This window comes from Narcine bancroftii, chromosome 11 (genome assembly GCF_036971445.1).
Source record: "Narcine bancroftii isolate sNarBan1 chromosome 11, sNarBan1.hap1, whole genome shotgun sequence".
In the NCBI taxonomy this organism is placed as follows: domain Eukaryota; kingdom Metazoa; phylum Chordata; class Chondrichthyes; order Torpediniformes; family Narcinidae; genus Narcine; species Narcine bancroftii.
In genome coordinates, this window is record NC_091479.1 from 1,545,578 (window position 1) to 1,571,637 (window position 26,060).

At 43.0% G+C, this 26,060-nt stretch overlaps 1 protein-coding gene across 1 annotated transcript in view; it reads left to right on the forward strand.

The window, feature by feature from the left end:
• The first annotated feature begins 5,751 nt into the window (after window positions 1–5,751).
• Window positions 5,752–26,060, forward strand: part of LOC138745370 (transient receptor potential cation channel subfamily M member 1-like) — a 107,350-nt gene continuing 87,041 nt past the window's right edge. The window contains exons 1-5 of the mRNA XM_069902343.1: window positions 5,752–7,168; window positions 12,614–12,693; window positions 12,773–12,965; window positions 17,235–17,448; window positions 25,493–25,617. Coding sequence (XP_069758444.1) covers window positions 7,088–7,168; window positions 12,614–12,693; window positions 12,773–12,965; window positions 17,235–17,448; window positions 25,493–25,617 — 693 coding nt within the window. The 5' untranslated portion in view covers window positions 5,752–7,087. The remainder of the gene's footprint in view (window positions 7,169–12,613; window positions 12,694–12,772; window positions 12,966–17,234; window positions 17,449–25,492; window positions 25,618–26,060) is intronic.

The following is a 26,060-nucleotide window of genomic DNA, read 5'->3' on the forward strand; positions in this document are numbered from 1 at the left end:
AGAGGGGACTTGATAGAGGTGTTTAAGATTTTAAAAGGGACAGACAGAGTAAATGTGGATAGGCTTTTTCAATTAAGAAAGGGGGAGATTCAAACTAGAGGACATGGTTTAAGATTGAAGAGGGAAAATTATAAGGGGAACATGAGGGGAAATTTCTTTACGCAGAGGGTGGTAGGGATGTGGAATGAGCTTCCAGCAGACGTGGTCGAGGCGGGATCATTGGTTACATTTAAGGAAAGACTGGATCGTTACATGGATAGGAGGGGACTAAAGGGGTATGGACCAGGTGCTGGTCAGTGGGACTAGGAGGGTGGGGATTTGCTACGGCATGGACTAGTAGGGCCGAACTGGCCTGTTCTGTGCTGTAAGTGGTTATATGGTTATATGGTTATTTACGACCTACATTAATGTCCTTGAGGGAGGAATGAAATGCAAGGTTTCCAGGCATGACAAGATACAGTTCAGGAAGGAGACTGTGGACCTAGTAAAACATCGTGCTGAAGCAACAAATTCTCCCTCAGTATCAATAAAATGAAAGAACTGGTCATTGACTTGGAGATGCGGTAGACTCCTGTCTGTATTAATGATGGTGAAGTGAAGATAGTGAGAGCGTTAAGTTTACGTCTATTGTGTGTGCACCGTAGTCTGGAGAAATGCTGCTTTGTCAGATTGTATAATAGAATTTAAGTTTTTTTGGAGAAAAATCACCTATCCTGGCCCAAAACCCCGAATTCCTCAGAGGGCTGAGTAAGTTCATCATGTCCCCAGTATTTACCAATTTTTATACATTCACCACAGAAAATATCCTGTTCATATGCATCACAGTTTTGTCTAGGATCTACTCTTCCAAAGACTGCAGGAAACTGCAGAGTTGTGATTGCAGTTCAAGCTATAACTATAACACTAATCAAACTTTACTCCATTGACTCTATCTTCACTTCCAATTGCCTTGGGAAAACAGCAGAGATATTAAAAGATGCATTCCATTCCACCATACAGCTTTCTTCCCTCTCCCTTCAGGCAGAAGAGATGAGTTTGAAAACATGTAACTCCAGGTTGAAGGAAAGCTTTTTTCCTTCTGTTTCCAGAGTCTTTTGTTACCAAAATCAAATTCTTATTCTTGAATGGACCATCATGAGGATAAGATGATGCCTTGCACTGCTTAATTGTATTTGTTTCTACATTCTCCACTTTTGTCTTGTGTGACACCTTTACCCAAATGTAACACTGTTTATTCTCTTGCTCTGGCTGTTGTACCATGTCCTCCTCCCCCCCTATCACTCTCAGCTTTTTCTTCTATCCTCCCATCTGTATCCACCTATTATCTCTTACCTCTTAGTCTGTGCTCCCCCTCCTCCGCCCCCACCTTATTCAGGCATCTGCCTGTTTTTCCACATTGTGGATGGAAAGCTCAGGCGTGAAATGTTGATGTCCATTTACTTCCTTTGGCTGATGCGTGACTTGGTGAATTTCTTCAGCACTTTTATAGATTGCACTCGACCCTAGCATCTGGTGATTCTCTTGTTTAACTAACAGTGATTGACTCAGCCAAATGGCAAGGAAACTGATTCATTCCAAACACATCACCTCAGCTATCTCAATCAAAGATGATTATAATTATTGCTTTTTAACTTGTGATTAAATAATACTTTTATAATAATGAATGTAGCTAATCCACTTACATTGTGGCAGTGCCAAATGTTCACTGCTTTTTTTTTCTCCAACTGGTAGTTTGGACGGATGGATCTGTGCTTCACTCAGCCAGGCTTCAACCATTTAAGTGATAAGGATTGTATTGTGGGCAGGAAGTGAACATGTTAGAACAATGGAACACTGCAGCACAGAAACAGGCTGCATGGCCATGCAGTCCCAGTATGGCCCAGTAGTCCATGCCAAACTATTTTTCTGCCTTGTCTCATTGAACTGCACTCAGTGTTGATTTTTCAGTTCAAGAAACCACCATGTAGATTATGTCCAAAGACAGGTGATGGGGTGAATGATGAATGTTACTCCCATCTGCTGGATGAGAGAATCCAGGAAGCCCAGTGAGTGCCAGACATTAAGATGACAACATGAGGCAGAGAGGCCATCCATTATCCTGGAATGGACAACAGAAAAAAAAATTACTGCAGAAAGGTACATTCCTGTCAATTGAAAGGGCACAATTTACTAACTCACCTGAGCAATTACCAATCTGCTGGAGGACCTCATGAGGTTGAGCAGAATCAGTGAGAGAAAAAGAATGGTCAACATTTTGAGGCAGAGACTCTTCGAGGCCACAGTATGCTATAAATACATGAGACATGGGATCCATGGAAACTTGGCTGCGTGGATTTGGAATTGGCTTGCCCTCAAAAGGCAGATAATAGTAGTACAAGGAGCGCATTCTAACTTGGGTCTGGTAACTAATCTGTTTGGGGACTCCAGCTCTTTGTGATTTTTATAAATTACTCGGGGGAGGGGGGGGAAACAGAATTTCTAGATGATACGAAGGTTGGAGGTATTGTCGATGTGTAAAAGTTTTTATAGCTTACAACAGGATATAGATAGGATGCAAAGTTGGGCGGAGAAGTGGGAGATGGAGTTCAATCCAGAAAAGTGTGAAATAATACACTGGATTATTAAATTTGAAGGTGAAATTCATGGTTAGTGCCAGAATTTGTAGCATTGTGGAAGGATAGAGGGATCTTATGGGGTGGGGGGGGGGGGGGGGGAGGGTGGAATCTGCAGGGATCATCTACAACATCCGGTGGTGGTTTCCTCTACATCTGAGTGACTGAAAGCTGACTGGGAGATTACTTTGTTGATCACTTTTGCTATGTTTGCTGCAATAGCAGGGATCTCCCAGTGGCAGCCCATTTCAAGTCCTTACTCCATTCTCATGCAGACCTCTCTGTCCATAGTCTCATGCACTGCCAGACTGACCACACACAAATTGGAGGAACAGCATCTTATATTGGGCACCTTCCAACCAGATGGTATTAATAGTGACTTCTCCAGTTTTTGTTAAACCACACTCCCAACCCCTGTTTCACTCTCTCTCCCTAACTCTCTCTCCTTTCCTTTATCTTCTTTTCCCTCCATCTTATGCCTCAAGATCGACATTCACAGAGCCAAACCCTCCCCTGAAATGTTTTCACCTTTCCTTGTCTGCCCTCTTAGCCATGTCCCGTTATTGCCTATTACCAGTTGGCTTCTTGGCCTCTGCTGCTCCCCCAGCCCTTTTTATTCAGGTGCCTGCCTGGTTTTTGCTCATAACTTGATCAAGGGTTCAAGCCCGAAATGTTGGTTAAATATCTTTATCTCCTATGGACGCTGCAAGATCTCCTGGGTTTCTGCAGCATTTTTGTGTGTTTAGTACTTGCATATTTACAGCATTTTCAAATTAAAACTTTATTTTCTTTTTCCAGGATACAGAACAGCTCCGGTGGCACCCATTGGTCTGGAACATTTCATTGAACCAGTGGACATGGCATGAACATATTGTTGAAAGATGAGTGGGCAGTCAGCTGTCAACGACATAGAACCTGGACCTACCTGTGAATAGCTACCTTTGCTGGTCCCAGAAAAAGACTGTTGAGGAAGTCCTTTGTCCAACTCATTCCCCTCTACACTGGTTGTCCAAAGATTAGGAGTTTGGAGCTGATGAACAAGCAGAACTTGAGGATCTCCAAAAAAGGGATTGCTAACTTTCATGTTAGTCAGTGAAAAAAGTTATCTGAGATTACAACAGGATCTAGAAATGGAAAAGCAGGATAGGAATGACGGATGGAATTTTACTCGAATAAGTACAAGGTGTTGTTCTTGCGGTTAAACCACTGAAGGACTTACATTGTAAATAACAGAACTCTGTTGGGTATTGTAGAACAGATATGGGGTTACCCATGAAAGTAGTGTCTCATGGAGAAAGGATGGACTTAGGAAGGTTGGATGATTCCAGAAACAGAAAAAGGAAAATGAGGAGAAATCGGTTGAGGGAGGGTGAGCTGTGTCAATACGAAATGGTGCTCAAACATTGAATGGCTTAGTTTTGCTCAGATTTCTCGATTTCTATGTGTGAATCTGGAGAACAGGTTTGGAGAGTCTGAGAAGTGATGAGTCTGAACATAGTTTAGTCACAAACAAGGATTTTAATTTACACAGGGGGAAAGTCACAACAGGGATCAGACACACACATGCACACGCAAAGAAACAGTACACAATTCATGCATCTCGGACCTATACTAAGATTGGTGGTGGTGTGGACAATGATGAAGGTTTTCAAAGCTTGCAGGGGGATATAGGCCAGTTAAAAGAGTGGGCAGAAAGATGGCAGATGGAGTGTGATACTGAGAAGTGTGAGGTGCTAAATTTTGGTCGGACTGATCAGCAAAGGTTAAACACGTTAAATGATAGACAATTGGGGAGTGCAGGAGAACAAAGAGATTGAGGAATTCTGGTACATAATTCCCTCAAAGTGGAGTCGCGTGTAGATAGAGTGGTGAAGAAAGCTTCTGGTTTCTTGGCCTTGATAATCAAAGCATTGAGTACAGGAGTTGGGATATCATGTTGAAGTTGTGTAAGGCATTGGTAAGGCCAAATTTGGAATATTGTGTGCAGTTTGGGTCACCAAATTAGAGGAAGGATATCAACAAAATAGAGAGAATGCAAAGAAGATTCACAAGAATGTTGCCGGGGTTTCAGGGTTTGAGTTACAGGGAAAGGTTAAACAGTTTAGGACTTGACTCCCTGGAACAGGGAAGATTGAGGGGTGATTTGACAGAGGTATTTAAAATTATGAAGGGGGAAGATAAGAGTCAATGTGGACAGGCTTTTTCCATTGAGAGAGGGGGAGATTCAAACAAGAGGGCAAGGATTGAGATTGAAGGGAGAAAAGTATAGGGGAAACATGAGGGGGAATTTCCTTGGTCAGAGGGTGATGAGAGTGTGGAATGAGTTTCTGGCCAAAGTGGTAGATGCAGGCTCAATTTTAATATTTAAGGAAAAGTTGGAGAGGTACATGGATGAGGGAAGTATGGAAGGTTATGGGCTGGATGTGGGTCAATGGGACTAGGTGGGAGAAGGTGTGCAGCATGGACTAAAAGAGCTGAACTGGCCTATTTCTGTGCTGTAATTGTTCTTCTTCTTTGGCTTGGCTTCGCGGACGAAGATTTATGGAGGGGGTAAAAAGTCCACGTCAGCTGCAGGCTCGTTTGTGGCTGACAAGTCCGATGCGGGACAGGCAGACACGATTGCAGCGGTTGCAGGGGAAAATTGGTGGGTTGGGGTTGGGTGTTGGGTTTTTCCTCCTTTGCCTTTTGTCAGTGAGGTAGGCTCTGCGGTCTTCTTCAAAGGAGGTTGCTGCCCGCCAAACTGTGAGGCGCCAAGATGCACGGTTTGAGGCGTTATCAGCCCACTGGCGGTGGTCAATGTGGCAGGCACCAAGAGATTTCTTTAGGCAATCCTTGTACCTTTTCTTTGGTGCACCTCTGTCACGGTGGCCAGTGGAGAGCTCGCCATATAACACGATCTTGGGAAGGCGATGGTCCTCCATTCTGGAGACGTGACCCATCCAGCGCAGCTGGATCTTCAGCAGCGTGGACTCGATGCTGTCGACCTCTGCCATCTCGAGTACTTCGACGTTAGGGATGTAAGCGCTCCAATGGATGTTGAGGATGGAGCGGACAACCGATACTTACTATTCTGACATATCTCTACAGATAAACACGTTTGAAACAAACAGTGCCCGCTACCCCTTGTTCACTGGCAGGCATGGCACCCTAATGGACTCAAAGATCATAGCGACTGCCACAGCTATCTCTTCCCTCATTTCGAACAGCAACCTGGCGTATATTGCGTCAAGCCCCAGGGACTTATCTTAGTATTTTTGACTTAATATTCTTAAGAAGGTCCAACACTTCATCTACCTTAATTTCAACACCGTCTTGCACACAAGCTTGTTCTATTCCGGCCTCACCCTGATCAAGGTCCTTTTCTCTTGTGAATACTGAAGCAAAGTATTCATTAAGGACGTCCCCAACCTCCTCCACCTCCAATCACATGTTGTTTCCTTTTAGTGGCCCCACCTTCATTTTCGTCATCCTTCCGTTCTTCACATATGCATAGAAAATCTTGGGGTTCTCCTTAATCCGACATACCAAGGCCTTCTCATGTCCCCTTCGAGCTCTCCTAAGTCCTTTTTTAAGATCCTTTCTAGCTACCATATACTTCTTATGGGCCCTTCCTGCCTCAACTTACACAATTAGTTGAAGCATTCAAAATCACGAAGTGCAGCATATTATTGAAAATTCATTTTCTGCATTCGCACTTGGACCTTCTTCCCTGATGATCTTGGGGCTGTCATTGACGAACATAGTGAAAGGTTTGACCAGGACATTGTGACCATGGAAAAATTGTATTGTCAAACTGGAATCCATCCACACTGGCTGATTATTGTTGGACACTGACATGAGAGTCGTCAGATGCTGAAAACAAATGAAATCCAGCAGCAAACATTTTTGGGTCAGTTGAACTAATGTAATGTGTCAACATCGTTATGCGATTAGACATGTCAAATTCAATCAAAGTTAATTGAATGTTTCTCCATCTTCCTATCTGAAATTACCTTTGTGTTCAGCTTGAAGTTGTTTATCATCATCCCCAATTTCTCAGGAAGCAAGTCTGTTGATAAAATTTGTTGTCCAGTGTAATCAATGTGGACTTTCCCTGCACCTTCAGACAACAAAAGCCTGTTTTGTGCCTCCTACATTTGCTCTTTTCCTGAGATGACAGTTATTTCCATCTGACTCCTGCACGATTATGAAATATCCTCCCTGCAAAGCAGATTTATCCTCAATCACATTTGTTAAATCCTTTCAGTGGATGTTTGAGGCAATGCATTAACCTGATTATTCTGGAGGAAAGTGGGACAATTCTGTTACTCTGTGAACCATTTTCTCACATCACACCAGCATAGCTAAATGTTGTCAACTCTTACTTTCCCTGCTGTACAGGGTGCTTCCGACCACACTAGCTGAAATCCAGAGCAATTCCCACCAGCCTGAAAGGCATCAACAAGCATGAAGAAGTGAATAGGCTGCTGAAGGAGATGTTAACCAGTTCTCTCAAACAAATGAGTGGCTCTTCAAAACGCACATCCATTAAACGTACTGTGTCTGGGTCGCAGAAGGTGAGTAAGAAAATGCTTCCAATGTTATAGTTTTTGAGGTGGATATTGGGTCTGATGGAAAATTTTCAGATTCTGCACGAGCTCACTATTCTTGAGGCCAGCTTTCTCACTCCATTTATAGGGACCTTAGGCTCATGGACTTGGGATCTGTCCTGCAGTGGAGCTCTGGGCCATTCCTCCTCTCCCCCCCCCCCCCCAACAAAATAATGTTATTTAAAAGACTATAAATAACAAAATAAAATTCAAGCAGAAAAATTGTTCTCGCTTTTGGAAGCCATTGTTTATGGATGCTGCATATCCTAATCTCAAAATGAGTCTTATTTGGGACAGTTGATCTGTTCTGGGATGCAGAATGCCAAACTGTTTGTGTAGTTTAGTTGTTTTAAAATATTTTATATGTAAAATAGCTTTTGACATTTATCCTACCAGTATTTAATAGTGCATAACATGATTGTCCTTCCTGGAACGTTCAGAATGACTGGAATCGGACTGTACAGATATGGCAACGTTTAGTGAATACTCATTTTGAATGTATAATAATGAAACCATTGTGGTCACAAATCTGGAGAACTTCTTGTCTTATGAATTGAGTGGTTTCCCAATCATATATTCTTGGGTCTGAGATGAAATCTGTTCCTTTACATTTACTCTTCTGCTCGCAGTGTAGCCTCTCATAAAAGCTGGCAGGATTATGGAATTTCCTTGCAGGGAAAAGTGTGGAACGAGCTGCCATCTGATGTAGTAAATGCAGGCTCACTCTGAAGTCTTAAGAATAAATTGGATAGAATAGATGCGTGATGGGAGAGGTCTGGAGGGTCATGGACTGGGTGCAGGTCAATGGGACTAGCAGAATAATATTTCTAGGAGGGCCAAATGGGCTGCTTCTGTGCTCTAGTGTTATACGGTTCTATGGAAAGGCAACACCCTGGATCCAGTTGCCATTGGTAAGAATGGATACAGCAGCTTCATGATATCTCAAATGGGTTCCAGTGCCAGAGGTGAGAATGGGTTTGACTCTACTTGTCTTCCAATATTCAAAGGATCGTGAAAGTAAAATTATATATTAGACATTTAACATCTTGAGTAATGTCTCATTCATAAAATCAGAATCTTTTTGTACAGGAATGTCCATTCATCCCATTAATACCATTCCTGCCAAAAAGGGCTTTAGAAACAATAAAAGTGCAGATATTATTAAAATCTGAAGGAAATATTTCTGAAAGTAAGTGGGTTCAGAAGCATCTTAACAACAGAGTTAAGATTTCAAGTCAGTGATCTTTCACCCAAAATCATCAAACTCCTTTGTTTTTTCACCTTATTATTATTTTATTTTCAATGTTCTCATTGAATCTGTATTCAATGCTTTTCAACCAATGAATCCAAGTTACAGCAAATCATGTTTAGCATTGCTTTTGCCATAATTTTCCCAGGTTTTAGTTCACCAAACACCAAATGCATCTCCTCAGCACCTTCAGAGATTGTGCCCAGAAAGAGTTGGCACCTTCATGGGATTCAGTGTGGGTGAGTTGGACCAAAGGGCCTGTTCTGATTTGAAGATTCCATTGAGGAACTGTGGCAGAGAGACGAGAAATTCAAGAATCTGTCATCTGGCATGATTGCAAATTTAAGGGAAGGTAGTTGGTGCTTACATGATCTGTTTAAACTTGAAATCATTGAGAAGGTTATGAAGGTTTGTGAAAAGTGTGGTACTGCCTGTTGGACGATAGTGGTTGATAACAAGAGAAAATGTTCTCTGCCTGGGAACACTCACATTGTGCTGTTATTTGTCCAAGTCGTTTACAAGGGAAGTTCAAATATTATTGGAGATGCCATGTGGTGCACCATGAAAGGGAGCTGGGGTGCCAAGAGGAATAGGGGGAGATTTGGCACACAGTAATAATGGTCAAGCCAATGTGTGAAGATAAATTTGGCTTGAGGTGCAGCCCGTCAACATCATGACTTCATTGAGGCACTGAAGTCAGGAGAAACCATAACTGAGTTTATTTTCCGGTTCCGCGATACTTGGGAGTCTTCTGCCAGTATTGATGGTGTTCCCTCAGCAGGACGGACTCTCCGAAACTGCTTGGGTTCACAGGTTGCTCAGGTTACTTTAACATGGCACAGCAGGGATTCACTGAAGTGGTTGCCTCCCTTGTTAACAGAGGTTGCTTAACAAAAGATAATTTAGCCATTGATGACAGTTTAGCAGCAAGGCGGCTCTACAAGGCAGGGACAGTCCAGGCCAGGATGAGATCACGGATTAACCAGAGATGAGGGTAAAGATCAGTGTCGCCATTGTGGCCAACTTAATCAGGGAGAGTTGGAGTTGAAATGGAACCTCTGGGTACCAGTGCACGCTAGTAGCAAAACATGAGTGTGCGTGCACATGTGGTTGTGGCTCCTTTTTTATGTGCTCTCGCTCCCCCAATGTTAACACCTGACTACACCACTACTCTGTGTCATGAATGATGTGATTGAAAATCAAAAATAAAATATTTCCCAAAAAAAGAATGATGTGGTTCTGACAAACATGCTATAACCCGCACACGCGTTAATCTGGTAAGGCGGAGGGAGGAAGTGGTACGGCACATGCCAGACGTCATATTAGGTCATTGCACCCACCGCACAGCCTAGTCAATGACTCTGGTGATACGAATATGGAGCTGCCAATGGATAGCTGGCCCGTCCCCCACTGGTGACTCGTTCCCTGGTACCTCCTCCCCTTGTGACCCTGGAATAAAGGTTGACCTCCCTCTCCCTGTCCTCATTTGAGCACTTGGAATTGGGTCAGCTTCAAGTCTAAAGTAATATAAAGCCTATCGTTCCTCATTGTACGACTTTGGAGTTATTCAGAGAGCCTATCAATTTATTATATCTTAAATTTTCCACACGGGATGGAAGAACTGCTGTGACCTGAAAACTAGACCTTGACCCACAGACGCCTGGAGCCCCAGAGCTATACAAGCAGTGGATCAATTGCTTCACAGATTTCCTGGAAGCTTCTGAGGACCTCGTAGACTCTGATGAGAAGAAACTCAAGTTACTGTGAGCAACGGTTGGCTGCCGTGTGTACTTGGCGATCTCTGAACAGGTACAAGGGCCTGAATGCTCCACTGTACTTTTATTTATTTTCTTGTCACCCACCTTACGACTTACTCTGCAGCCTCTACAACCTCTACAGACCACAGGTAAACAAAGTCTATTCATGGTACCTCCTGGCCTTGAGAAAGCAGTAACCCAGTGAGACTCTAGATGATTTTTTTTCTGAGCGAGAATGCAGGGGCAATATCCTTCCCCAGTATCGGTGGACCAGTATGTGGAAGAGCTGATCTGGGATGCCTGTGTGGACTGGGTGAGGTCCGATTACATCTGCCAGCAAATGCTAGAGGAAAACAGGCTGACGTTGCAGAGACCCCTCCAGTTTGCTAAGACTTTACATTCAGCCCAATGCTGAATCCATCGCTTCCGGCAACGGGCCCTCCATGTGCGGGTCGCGGGCACAGCCATTTTTGGACATGACATCACAGACTGTCTCCATATAGGGAGGCCCCGACCCCACCGCCACTGCCACAGCCAAGCACCCTAAGTGCTACTTCTGCAGCCAGCAGAAGCACCCTCGGCGATGCTGCCTGGCAAAAGAAGCCACCTGCTTGGGATGCGGAAAGAAAGGATACTACAAGAGTCTGTAAAGCCTTCCCTACCGAGCAGTGCCATGGGCACCCCTGGGGATCAGTCATTGAACCTGACTTCACTTCCTCCTGCAGTCACTTCTGGCCTGAAACGACTCGACCGCATGCGTGACCCAGGGTTGCCACCTTACCCTCCTCCACTTCAGCGTTCACCATCTTGGATCAGGGCAGCCCTCACCCAATTACCCACTTGATGGTGGAGATTGAGGTAAATGGGAAACAAACTAATTGCTTGTTCAACAGTGGAAGCAGTGAAAGCTTCATCTACCCAGACACTGCTCACAAACTCTCTCTCCCCATCAGACCAACGAGCGGTATAATATCCATGGCCGCAAAGGACCCATCTGCCAAGATCCGTGGATATTGTATTATGTCATTCACGATGCATGGTAAACGTGATGACAGTTTCCATTTACTGTTAATGCCTCAGCTCTGCGCACCGATCCTTCTGGGGCTGGACTTCCAAAGCCAGTTCAGGAGTGTCATGATGGCATTCGGGGAGCCCCAACTACTTATCACTGTATACAACACCCAGTTCATTGAACCCCCCCCCCCCACCTGCAGCCTGCCCCTGCCTGCAGTCTTTCCACCCTCCGCATACCCTCACCATCACTGTTTGAGAATCTGACTAAGAGCAGACACTACAGTGTTGAGGACAGGGCATTCATAAAGTCCGAGGTGCAGCGACTCCTGGCAGAGGGGGTTATAGCACCCAGCTCCAACCTCTTGAGAGCCCAAGTCATGGTGGTCAGGGGCGGAAGTAAACCCCATATGGTGATCCACTGTAGCCAAATGATTAACCACTTTACGCAGCTGGATGCATACCCCCTTCTCCGGATCACTGACATAAGCCACTTTCAGGTGGCCACAATACCCGACTGTAAAGCAGCCTATTGTACTCCGATGCGGCTGTCGGGTGGCCACCTGAAAGTGGAGAACCTGACCAAGAGGTTTACCTACCTAACCCTTCTCCTGACGATGTAATATCCTGCTCTGAGAATCCCATGTTGCACCTGAAAGCAGCTCTGGGCAAAGCTGCTAGCAGCTTTCAGGTGCCTAGCAGCGGGAAGGCTGTTGACAGTCAGCTGGCGACCCGCTGACAGCCACCCTCCCCGCTGCCAACACTTACCATCCCCACTGCCGACACTTACCCTCCCCACTGCCGACACCTACCCTCCCCTCTGTTGACACCTACCCTCCCCGCTGCCAAAACCTACCCTCCCTGCTGCCGACACCTACCCTCCCTGCTGTCGAAACCTACCCTCCCTGCTGCCGACCCTACCCTCCCACCTGACAGTTCCCTGGCGTGGGACTACAGGGCTGGGGCGGCCGATGGGGGACTGCGGGTCTGGGGCAGCCAGCGGGGGACTGGGGCAGTCGGCGGGGGACTGCGGGGCTGGGGTGACCAGTGGGGGACTACAGGTTTCAACTGTCCATTGTGTTCGGCGCTGATGTTGGGGCTGAGGTGCCTGAACCTGGGCTGAACTGCAATATTTTAAAACCTAATTTTCAAACGATCCAGCGTCCAACTGCTGAAACATGTCGGAAATCTGTGACCTTGTTTTTCGTGCTGAAGCGAATCCGTGGAGGTTGACGTTTCCCTTCCACTGTCCCCTCCCAGTCCCATAGTCCCACGCTGGCCGCCCCTCTTCTACTGTCGGAGAATCCTGTCTGGATTTTCAAACTTCTGTATTCTTTTTATCCCATATAATGTCTGTGCCATCTGGATTGTAAAACTGATTATTCCTAACTGCAGGGTCACAAAGCTTGGATTGAAAAGAACTTTCAGAAGCGTGACTGTATTTATATCATCCCAAATGCCAAGGACCCCCACAGGTAATGTTGGAGATTGTACACAGGTTTCAAATCGAATCCATGCTACTTTTGGTGTGATTTGCTCTGATATCTTTTCCAGGTGCTGTTGTGGTCAGTTGGTCAGTCAGCATGTCATTAGGGCTAAACCTGTCCCATCCAGTGACACCACAGAGGAGGAGAAATCGCCGATTCAAGCAGAGAAATGGTCACCTAGCAAGCACACAGAGGCTGGGCCTACTGACGCATATGGAGTCATGGAGTTTCAGGGTGGTGGTTCCACCAACAAAGCCATGGTGAGGAAATCTAGATCAGGAGTATCATGGGTGTGGATACTGCTTCATGTTACAGGGGGATTGAGAATATACCTGTGCTGATGGGAAATAAAGGTGGCATTAAGGTATGGGAGGGGGATGTGGGAAGGGCAATAGAAGCGGGATTGCTGAAGGGCTGAGAGAAGGATAGAGCTGGTTGTGGGGATATTATAGGTGGGTGACAAGAAAATAAATAAAAGTACAGTGGAGCATTCAGGCCCCTGTACCTGTTCAGAGATCCCCAGATTTTGGTCATATTTTACCTCAGCACCTCTTTCCTGCCCTGATACATTTTCTCTTGATTCCCTCAGAATGAGAACACAGTGAGTGACTGAGCCTCAACTGTCCTTTTGGATAGAAAATTATAAAGATTTGCATCCTTTTTAATCATTCAAGGGATGTGGGCTTTGCAGGTTGAATTTGTCCCTAACTGCTGCTGGGAAGGAGGTTGTGTCCTGAATAAGTGCAGTTCCTGATGTCTGGATATATCCATGCACTGTCAGGAACCTCAATCCAGCAATTATAAAGGAATCCCATTATCCAGAATTCAAGCATTCAGAAGCCTCTTGCAACTTGCCAAAAGAATCGCGGAAAATAAATTGGAGAAAAATCCGAATGTTTAAAATTGGCACCAGTCAATCTCAAGGAAGCAGCAAATGCACTTATTCAGCAACTAACAATCCGCATGGGTGCTGCATGCCATTAATTTTACTGTATTTCCAAGTCAGGGTGGTGTGTGGCTTGGAGAATTACTTTGTGGTGATGGTATTTCCAAGCTTTTGCTTCTCTTGATGTTTGGGGCAGTGGGTGAAGAAATGTCTCCATTTTCTTGAATGGTTGACCCCTGACCTATACTAATTATTTGAAATTTAATGTTATCCACTGCTTATTTGATTCTCTTTTTTGAAAAAAAAAACCTCTATTCCCAGAATTAATCTGCTGCTTTTTTGTATACGTCATAATAACTTTATCCCTCCTTTAATCAGGAGCCTGGACCTGCACAAAATAGTCCAAATACAGGATCCTTATAATTAGAACAGGATATCAAGATTCCTTTATTGTCATGTAACAGTACAAAACATGTACTATGACACAAAATTGCTTTCTGCCCACTGTAAGGCAGAGTTACCAGTAGTGTTGTCTAGCACCCCTTACAGTATAAGAGAAAGATAAGGAAAATAGTCTCTTTGAAGTCACTGGATTTGCCTCCAACACTCCTGCAAAAGACCCCACTCAATCCATCAGCTATGTGAGCTCTAGATCCAATCAGAAAGCTTTCAGGAACCCTCTTGCCATCAGCATCCTCTCGAATTCTTGGTCCCCATGAGCCAGTCTCCAGCACCCTGCAGTCTTCACACTTCACCCAAATCACCTTGCAATAAAAGCCAATAAGTAGCTTCCTGATAGCTGATACATCTGCATGTTAACTTTAAACCCAGGTCCCCCTCATAAACAACACCCTTCAGTCTTTTTCGATCTATACCTGCTTTGCTTGCTGTTGTTTCTTTTGAAGTAATGACTTCAATTTTCTCACACATAAAATAAAACTACAAGACCATGAGAGTGGGATTAGGCCATTCGGCACATCGAGTCTGCCCCGCCATTCCATCATTGCTCATTTACTATCCTTTTCAACCCTATACTCCTGTCTTCTCCCCATGACCCTTGATACCAGTTTCTTAATTCTCCCCACAGGAATTCTGATCCATGACTCCTCTTTCCAAAGATTTGATTCCATTTTTTTTACCCACAGAGCCACCCCACCCCACCCTCATCCCCCGACGACATGCCTATCCTTCAAGTACACTGTATCCTTGGAGGTTTAGTTCCCAGCTGTGAACTTATTTCAGCCATGACTCAGTGGTGCCCACTACATCATACCTGCCAACTTTCAACAGCACGATAAGATCATCCACCTTATACTACGGGCCTTCACAGCTCGACAAGATCATACACCTTATACTACGGGCCTTCACAGCTCGACAAGATCATACACCTTATACTACGGGCCTTCACAGCAACTACAAGATCATCCACCTTATACTAAGGGCTTTCAGACCTTCAGTGCTGCAGTCATCATCATTTTCAATTTGTTTCCAAACTAGCATGAGTTACGTCTTACACTTGCAATATTTCCCTATTATCTGTCTAACCTTCTTCATCATTTCACTGCCTAGTGCCCTCACATTCTTGTTCCCTTTGTACCGACAGTAACCACACCAGCAGTGCGAGTAGAAGACAGCTGTAATAAACTACTATGTACACTGAGAGGTCTTGTCTCCCTGCAAGACAGACCTGGAAGGCGAGACTGTCGCTCTGGACTGCTTTACAGACAAGATCACTGGGATAACCCCTGGTGACCTAGTGGTGTAATTACATATCACCACACCCTTCCCCCTCCCAAACTAGTTTAAACCCTCCCCAACAATGCTAGAAAATCTGCCCACCATAATATTGGTCCCTCTCTAGTTCAGGTGTAACCTGTCCTTTTCGTACCGGTCATCTTCCCCAGAAGAGATCCCAATAATCCACGAATCTGAACCTCTATCCCCTGCAGCAACTTTTCAGCCATACATTCCTCTCCCATAACTTCCTATTCCTCCCCTCATTGGCACGTGACACAGGCAACAATCCAGAGGTTAAAACCCTTGAAGTCCTGCTTTTTAGCTTCCTTCCTAACTCCCTATTTTTATTCTTCAGGACCTCATCCCTTTTCCTATCAATGTCATTGTTGCTAACAAGAGCCATGACATCTGGCTGCTTACCAGATCCAGGCAATCAATGAGGTTCATGCTCCGCTTCAAATCTTACCTTAGTCTCCACCTCTTCTCACTGATGCCACTTGAGCCAAAGCCTCAACTCACCGCCCAAAATTTGGCCCACTCACACAATGGCCGCTGCCACAATAGCTGTTCCACTTACCTGCTCTAAGTACCCTGCTCTCGCACTCTCACTCCAACTCCTATTCGCTGGAAAAGAATATTCCCTCTGACCTGTCTTCACCAATTCATTGAACTGTTTTTATCCCTAACTCATTGACGACCTTAGACCATAATGCATGGATTTCTGCTTTATAGCCCACGCTGCCGCTTGGCTTTGTACAGTTTACAAATTTTGATATATTACACATCCCATCAACCAAATTATTTAATCCATTGTGACAGGCACAGATTCATGTGGCACCCCACCAGTCAGTCTATCAATCCAAAATTAATCCATTTATTCCTACTCTGTGCTCTTAGTCTGTGAACACATCCTCAATCAATGGTGGTGTCTTATTACCAACATCATAAGATCTAATTTTTAAAATAATTTAGACATACAGGTTATTTTGGCCCACAAGCCCATACCATCCAAATTATATCCAATTAACCTACACCCTTAGAATGTTTCAATAGGTGGAGGAAACCGGAGCCTCCCGGGGAAAACCCACGCAGACATGTGGGAGAACAGGTCTGTGCACTGGACATGGTGGAGATTCAGGAAGTGGAAGTGTCGGATCTTCTTAAAATCATCGAGATTGGAATATATAGGTGGGCACAACATCGAGCACCAAAGGGCCTGTACTGTGCTGTATTGTCTATGTTCTAATATTTAATTTTACTAATACAACACAATAGAAGCCTACTCTGTTCATTGAAAACCATGCCACCTAATTACACCATTTAATCTACCATCCCTGTACATTTTGGAGGGTGAGAGGAAATGAGCACCTGGATAAAACACACGCAGATCATGGGGAGAACATACAAACTCTTTTCACTCAGCACTGGATTGGAACCCGAGTTACTGGCACTGTAATTATGCTGCAGTAACTGTAATGCTAGTTTCAGATTTAACAAAATGACATAAGATTTCTTGATCTAATTATCACATACGATCATTGTTCCTGAAAAGCCCTTGAACTACCATGTGACCAATTAACCTTTCCTCATTTTTACAGCAGGTTTTTCAATGGACTGCAACATACTGATGTAGAAAACCACCTCATTGTACACTTTATAAGTTCATCCTCCATGGCTCTGCAGCCAACAGGAAAGTGTTTCAGCCATAGATATTGAGACTTTGCATGGAGATAGAACCCCACGATGGTTTTTCCATTACCCTTTATACACATTCCTTTAATTTTCTGATTTGTTTTATTTTACCAAAGCCATTTAAGGGTTTATGGGTAGTTCCCAGAAGTAAATTGTGATAAATGATCTACTTGTACAATGGTCTTTGAGTTTGTCTACTGCTCTGACATTACAGTATATCCGTGTATCATACGACACAAAGCCAGACCTCCTGCTCCGCCTCATGTCCACAGAATGGGAACTCGAGCTTCCAAAGCTACTCATCTCTGTTCATGGTGGGCTTCAGAACTTTGACTTACAGCATAAGCTGAAACAGGTGTTTGGGAAGGGGCTGATTAAGGCAGCAATGACCACAGGAGCTTGGATATTCACAGCCGGAGTCAGCACAGGTAAGCAACCAGAATATTGTGGCAGCCTACAACCAGTTTGCCTGCAGACCTTCACAATCATCTGCACCTCAATAGAGACCAAATAGCATCAGGAATCTGAGTTGGGAACCTGGGAACTGGAGCCTGAAGATTTGGGCCTATAGTATTCTGAACAGGGTCAATGAATGTGGCACAAATCAGTACAAAGAAATATAATTTAATGGTCATCGCAGAACCGTAGAGATGATTGTGAATTAAATATCCAAAGGTGTGAGGTTAAGATTAGGATAGGCTAATGAAGTGAGCTAACACCCTAAATTAAGGATGAGATTAAGAAGATGTTGAACGATAAACAATAGAAAAACCAAGATGCAGAATGTTGAATCACTCTGGGTTGAGATAAGGAATATTAAGAGGGAAAAGAAAATCACTGCTGGGCGTAGTCTATTGGCCACTAAATAATAACATTACGCTAGCACAGGCCAAAAATGAAGAAATATCTGAAGCATGTAAGAATGTTGTTACGGGGACTTAACTTGCACATAAATTTGGCAAATTTAATTGGTCGAGGAAGTCATTGACTGTATCTGCAGTGGTTTTCTTGAACAACAAATTACTGAACTGACAAGGGAATGTGTTATCTTGGATTTGGTCCATTGCAATGAGACTAGTAAAATTAATGATCTTGTAGTTAGGGATCCTCACAAACAGAATGATCACAGAATGATTGGGAAAACTTAAAAAAAGAAATAAATTATAGATTATGAAAGTAAGCTCATGTCACACTCTAGTGCCCTTAGCACATCACTCCCTACAAGCAGGCAACGCCCCATTACAAGCAAGCAGCCTGTGGAGACCTTGTCTTGGTGTTATTACCACAGGTGTTGTGGGGTAACTGCCTGCAAGTGCCTTCCACCCTGCCCGTTTGTGGGAAAAGTCCAGGCCAACTGCCAGTAAGGGCTGCGGTGGTTGGCAAGAAACCTGAAAGTCTATTGTGTGCATGGGACCAGTTATCCCAGCGAAAATTTCTGGTGGACACACGTTCAGAAGTTAATGTATTTCCACCCACCAGTTTTGACACATGCCATCCTACCCCAGACCTGCAATTTTAAGCAGTTAACAGTTCCAACATTTTGACTTTTGGCACCAGGAAGATGAATGTAAAGTTCGAGAATCATCTCGAAACTTGGCGATTTATTATAGCCCATCACGGAGATGGGCGTGTGCAGAGCCGTTGTCGTGCCCGCGCTCCTGTTCGGCTCCGAATCGTGGGTCCTCTGCCGGCACCGCCTGCGGCTCCTGGGGCGCTTCCACCAGCGTTGTCTCCGCTCCATCCTCAACATCCATTGGAGCGCTCACACCCCTAACGTCGAGGTACTCGAGATGGCAGAGGTCGACAGCATCGAGTCCACGCTGCTGAAGATCCAGCTGCGCTGGATGGGTCACGTCTCCAGAATGGAGGACCATCGCCTTCCCAAGATCGTGTTATATGGCGAGCTCTCCACTGGCCACCGTGACAGAGGTGCACCAAAGAAAAGGTACAAGGACTGCCTAAAGAAATCTCTTGGTGCCTGCCACATTGACCACCGCCAGTGGGCTGATAACGCCTCAAACCGTGCATCTTGGCGCCTCACAGTTTGGCGGGCAGCAGCCTCCTTTGAAGAAGACCGCAGAGCCCACCTCACTGACAAAAGGCAAAGGAGGAAAAACCCAACACCCAACCCCAACCAACCAATTTTCCCTTGCAACCGCTGCAATCGTGTCTGCCTGTCCCGCATCGGACTGGTCAGCCACAAACGAGCCTGCAGCTGACGTGGACTTTTTACCCCCTCCATAAATCTTCGTCCGCGAAGCCAAGCCAAAGAAAAAAAAGTATCCCGACCTTTGCTTGGTGCAGATTTTCTTCGGGCTCATTCGTTCCTCGTTGATTTAAAAGGGTGTCGGTTAATAGATGAAACTACTTTTCAGACTATTCCTCTGGCAGACACCTATACCCCTGCTCTGTGCCTTCAAACATTAGGTAAACCAGTAGATGAATTGTCCAAGCTGTTGGAAGATTTCCCTGAAATTACTACTCTTCAATTTTCTGCCTCCACTGAAAAGCACAGTGTTTCTCATCACATTTGTACTAAGGCCCCTCCTATCCATGCTAAAGAACGCCGCTTTAGCTAAGGAAGAGTTTGCCAAGATGGAGGAACTAGGCATAATTCGTAGGTCTGACAGTCCCTGGCATATCCATTACATATGGTTCCAAAACCAATTGAGGGTTGGCGACCTTATAAGAGATTACAGATGGCTTAATGACACCACCAGCCTGGATAGTTATCCAATACCTCATATTCAGGATTTCATGGCTAATTTGCATGACCCAAAGATCTCCAAAATAGACTTGTTGCGCGCCTATCACCAAGTACCAGTAGAGCCAGAAGACATTCCAAAAACAGCAATAATTACCCCATTTGGGTTGTTCCAATTTTTACAAATACCATTCGGTTTAAAGAATTCCGCTCAATCATTTCAATGGGTGATGGATACTTTAGCACATGGTAAATGTCTTCATTTACCTCGATGACATTTTAGTGGCCAGTGGAGCTAGGAAGAATATTTGGAACATCTTCGTACATTCATTTTTGTCTTCAAAAGTTTGGACTGACCATCAATTCGGATAAATGCCTCTTTTGACAAGAAATTATTAATTTCTTTGGGCATAGGATTACTCAGGAAGGTGTGACTCCGCTGCCATCCAAAGTTGAGGCCATTACTAAGTGATCAAGACCTGCTACAGTTAAAAGCCTGCAGAAATTCTTGGGATTGGTAAATTTTTACCATCAGTTTCTTCTAGGAGCAGCTCATATCATGAAGCCTCTTTTCGATTTACTGTCCGGAAATGCCAGAAAACAATGATTGGACTGAAGAGGGAAATAATGCTTTCTTGAAGATGAAAGATTTGCTGACTCATGCCACGATGCTCAGCTGCCCAGTTTTAAATGCAGCCACCACCCTTTCTGTATGACCGTAGGAGGTTCACTTCATCAATATGTCAGCAGGCAATGGGAACCATTAGCATTCTTCAGCTGCCATCAATCATGAGAAGAAATACAGTGTTTTTGACAAGTAGCTTTTGGCAATTTTCTTGTCTATTCAGCACTTCTGTTATTTTTTTGGTGGGCTAGATTTTCCATGTACACTGACCACAAACCCTTAATATTTGCATTTTCCAAGGTTGCAGAGCTCTGGTCAGCTCGACAACAATGGCAATTACATTCATTTCAGAATTCACCACAAAAATACTACATATTTCGGGAAAAGACAATGGAGTAGCTGATTCACTTTCCCGTTCTGCTCCACTCGAGGTTTTATCTGTAGATCAAGATATTGACTATAGAGCTTTGACCGTGGCATAAGAATATGACCATGAGACGAATGCTTATCGGATTCAATTCACAAACCTACAATTGAAAGATGTCCAGTTTGCAGTTATGGCAAACTACTCCTCTGTGATATATCGACGGGACACCCATGCCCAGAAGTTCTGGCATCATGGAAACGTGGAGTATTAGACTCTCTGCATGATCTCTCACATCCATCGATTAGATCAACCGTTTGTATGGTTTCAGACAGGTTCATGTGACTCGGTCTTTAAAAAGACATTACACAAATGGCGATGTCCTGCATTGCCTGCCAGAGAGCAAAAGTTCAGCAGCATATTAAGGCACCACTGTAGTCCTTCCCAGCAGTTACTCAGCATTTTGCTCATGTCCATGTGGACACTGTTGGTCTGCTTTCTGTATCAAGAGAATACCATTATCTTTTTACAGTAATATACAGGTTTATGTGGTGGCCCGAGGTTGTGCCTGTAGTAGATACTACTGCTGACACTTGTGCTCGGGTGTTCCTCAGTTCCTGGGTGTCTCGTTTTGGTTTACCAGCGCATGTTACTTCATATAGAGGACCACAATTGACTTCCTCATTGTGGATGCCTTGTCTTGTTTACTCAGTACAACATTTCATCATATGAATGCCTATCATCCCCAGGCCTATGGAATGGTGGAAAGATTTCATCGACATATCAAGTTAGTCTTGATGGCTTGGTTAGAGGGCCCAAACTGGGCTGATGAGCTGCCCATGGTACTACTGACCATTAGAACAACTCCAAAGGAGGATCTCCAAACTTCATCTGTGGAGCTTGTGTACGGCACACCGTTGGTGATTCCAGGGGAGTTCGTCCCCAACCATTCCAGTGATAATCCTAAGGAACTGTTGATCAGGCAAAGGGAGACCGTAGGAAAATTGACCTCTATACCACCATCAACACATGGAGAACACTCTTGTGGCTGAAGATCTCAAAAACTGCGAATATGTCTTTGTCCGAAGGGGAACACTTGGTCAACCTTTAAAGATGTCCTACAAAGGACCTTATAGGATACTCAAACAAACTATGTTCACCTGTATTTTGGACATTGGAGGGAAGCCACAGTCTTTCACTATTGACAGGCTTAAACCAGCTCATGTGGATGTCTTCCCCACTGCAGCAGCCAATAGACTGTCACAAAGGTCAACAACCGAAAAGACAGACAAACCTTTCTGGAGGGCAAAGGGGACTGTGTCGTGGCGCTATGGCGGAACTACAACTCCCAGGAGGCATCGAACTGGCATCAGTGCATGACGATGTCAGTGTGTGTCGAGTGCGTGATTCTAGCTTTTAAAATGTTGCACAGGTGATGAAGAGAAAATCCATTTGATTCACTCTAGAAATGCCTTGTGTGGTTATTTCCTCATGTCCACTGTGATTCCAGTGGCCACACTAGCATAAAATATACTGACAGCAAAGTCATAAAAATTACATAAAAAAGGGTGGCAAAACTGAATGACTATTTTGTATCAACCTTCATGGTGGATTTTTATCAAACATTGAATTACCACAATTACAATTGGAGGATCAAAATAAATTGCTAAAACCCCTTACAATAGCAGAAATACAGAATACATTAATGACACTACCAAATGATAAAACACCAGATGAAGATGGATTCCCTACAGAGTTTTATAAGGTATTTAGTAATCTATTAATTCCGCCCCTTTTAGAGGTAATGAAACAAGTGGAAGAGACCCAAAATTTTCCTGACTCATGTAAAATGGTAATAATTACAGTAATTCCAAAAATGGGAAAAGATCCGCTGTTCATGGCATTATATAGACCAATCTTTGCTAAATACAGATAGTAAACTAATTGCAAAATTACTACTGAATAGATTGACAGACTGTGTACCAAAATTAGTGAAACTAGATCAGACAGGATTTGTTAAAAATAGAATTGCATCAGATAATGTCTGTAAATTTATTAATTTAATCCATTCATTGCAAATAAATAAAACGCCAACTGTGGCATTTACTTTAGATGCAGGGAAAGCTTTCGACAGGGTGGAATGGAATTATCTATTTAAAGTACTACAGAAAATTATTAATTGGATTAGAGCATTGTATAATGGACCTTTGGCAAAAGTAGTAACAAATGGGTACATTTCAGACCACTTTAAATTGAGTAGGGCAACTAGGGAAGTGATGCCAATGAACGAAGTTGATTATACAAAATGTAAAAAGGAATCCTATTTTAAATGGCAATCACAGGCTATACATTACCTTGGTATCAGGATAGATAATAATTTAAATCATTTGTATAAATTAAACAATCAACCATTAATAAGAAAAATACAGGAAGATTTAGAGACATGGAAAGATTTACCATTAACTTTAATAGGGAGAATAAACTTCATCAAGATGAATATATTTCCACTGATACAATATTTGTTCCAAATGCTACCGATTCCCTTGACAGGGGAATTTTTTAAGAGACTGAATAAATTAATAAGAACGTTTTTATGGAAGGGCAAAATTTTGGAAAAATTAACATGGAGGTTTAAACAAGGATTGCAGTTACCAAATTTCAAAAATTATTACAGGGCAGCAGAGTTAAGATATCTATTAGAATTTTACCAGATGGGAGAAAAACCGGACTGGCTCAAGATAGAATTATATAAATTAGGAGAAAAGGCCCCAGAACATTTACTCTATAAATGCTATGAGAAACTGGTGCAACACAACAATTCACCAGTACTATTTCAATTACTAAAAACATAGAAGAGAATACATCTGGATTGAAAAATGATAAATTATCAAATGCCAAAAATGTTATTGATGCAAAACCCATTAATTCCTTTTACAATAGACTATTTATTTTTTTAAGGAATGGGCTAGAAAAGGAATTAAAAGAATAAAAGATTGCTTTTTGAGAAATAATTTATTAACATTTGAACAATTAAAAAACTTACAGAATATCGCATGATACAGTATTTTCATACTGTCAGTTGAAAACTTATTAAAAGAAAAATTGGGAATTAGTCTAAGATTACCTGAGAGTAGCTGCTATGAATACTTAATTACAGATACCGCGATAGTAAAAAAAATTATAACAAACATGTATAACAAATTACAATACAAAGAAAATGATGAAACAATTTATAAACCCAAACAAGGTTGGGAAAAAGATTTAAATATACAAATAAAAAACAAAACGTGGGAGGAACTATGCACAGGAACCATGAATAATACAATAAATACTCAGTTTCGTATGATACAATACAACTGGCTACATAGACTATATGTTACACATCAAAAGTTAAAAGAGGAACTCAATAATATCAGAGAGATGCTTCTGTTGTAAACAAGAAATTGGAACAACATTACACGTAATTTGGACACGTACAAAAGTGAAAACCTTTTGGGAGGATTTAAACTTAATATTAAATAGAATTTCAAAGAATAAGATACCAAAAGATCCAGAATCTTTCTGTTAAACAATATAAAAGACAAAGAATTAGGCCTAAAATTAGACAGAGCTCAAAAAAGATTTACTATGATTGCACTAGAGCAGCAGCAAAGAAGTGCATAATGAGAACGTGAAAAACGGAGGCAACCTTCAAAATACAACAGTGGTACATAGGAATGAACAAGTGTATTGCATTAGAAAAAACTACCTACCATCTAAAAGACAAGCATACTTTATTTGAACAAATTTAGGGACCATACATAGAATAAATTGGAAACCGTCAATTTCAAACCTCCATCCCTTAAAGTGATAAGATCCAAGCATGACAATACATAAATATGGAATGTTGGACGACAAGATTTCTTTTTCTTTTGTATTCTTTTATTGTTTACTTTACATTCTGTGGGGTAGGAAGGGGGGAAATGAAAATGTCACTGTGTATATTTTAATGATGAATATTTGTATATATTGTTATTGATATGTTTATGGGGAAGTAATAAATAAAAAAATATAAAAAAAGAAGGATGTCAGCAAAAAGCACTTAATTATAGACCAGTTGGATGTCTGTTGATGGAAACATGCTTTATGCTGTCATGAAGAAAGAAATAATGAGGTAGCTAGATTAGCCATGATCAATCAAGGCTCAACAGGCCAGATAGTCTACTCCTGCTCCTAGTGTTCTTATATTCAGTTCCTAGGAGTCCAGTGCCCAGTGGTTGGATTCTTTATGGTTTAAATGGATAAAATAACATGATAAATTTGTTATCTCTCATCTTGATACTCCTGAATCCTTACACATTCTAATGATATGGTATTGTATGTACTGGCCAGGACAGGCACGAGCTAACCTGCCCTCCTAATGACATCCTCTCCTATACTCCTCCCTGGACTCCTCCCCGGTGACCCAGGCCTTAAAGGTCGAGTCACCTCTTCCTTTCCTGCACTTCCCTAGCTTGCACCCGGACCATCAGTCTTGTGTGTAATAAAGCCTATCGTTCCCCTCAGTCTTTGTCTCTGTGATTATTGGGACAACTGGTAGTACCCAACACACATATACCCATTTTCTATCTTGTGCCTTTATAATCCTCTCTCCTTCCACACTCTCTCCGTACTCATGCGCAATCTACCTCCACTCCCCTTTACTTCCCTACTCCATTCTCCTTCTTTCCCCTCCCTTACCTGCTCTCCTTCCCCTAACTTACTCAAGAACTGGAGTAACACATTATTATTAATTTTCAGGTGTCATCCGTCATGTGGGAGATGCGTTGAAAGATCATTCATCCAAATCCCGGGGAAGGATCTGTGCAATTGGATTTGCTCCTTGGGGAATTGTGGAAAACAGGATGGATTTAATTGGGAAAGATGTAGGTTTACAGAACATTAATCAGTGAAGTGGAACATTTTCACAAAACTTGACAAAGATCAGAAATGTCCTCCTTGTCAATGCATTGAGACCCACTTTCCTCTTCTGTTTGATATAGATACCCCATTCTCCTCTCCCATTACATTCCATGCACCCTGCCTTCTTCTGTTGGATGAACAGTTGCTTTTTGATCTGTTCTTGTTTAACAGGATGAGAAAGATATTCTCATTGGCTTGTTTGCATTTCACATGGGTCAAGAGTGAAGTTAAAATGAATGAATTGCACTGTTAGTTTTGCAAGGTGCTGTCTGCTTTTTATATCTGTTTAAGAACTTTCCTACCCAATTGATGACAGGTTGTGAGATAATCTGGTTGGTCTTCAAAAGGTGCTTTCTCTTATAAACTGGGCTCCTCAAAACTGGTGTCTTCTCTTCCCCCTCGGGAA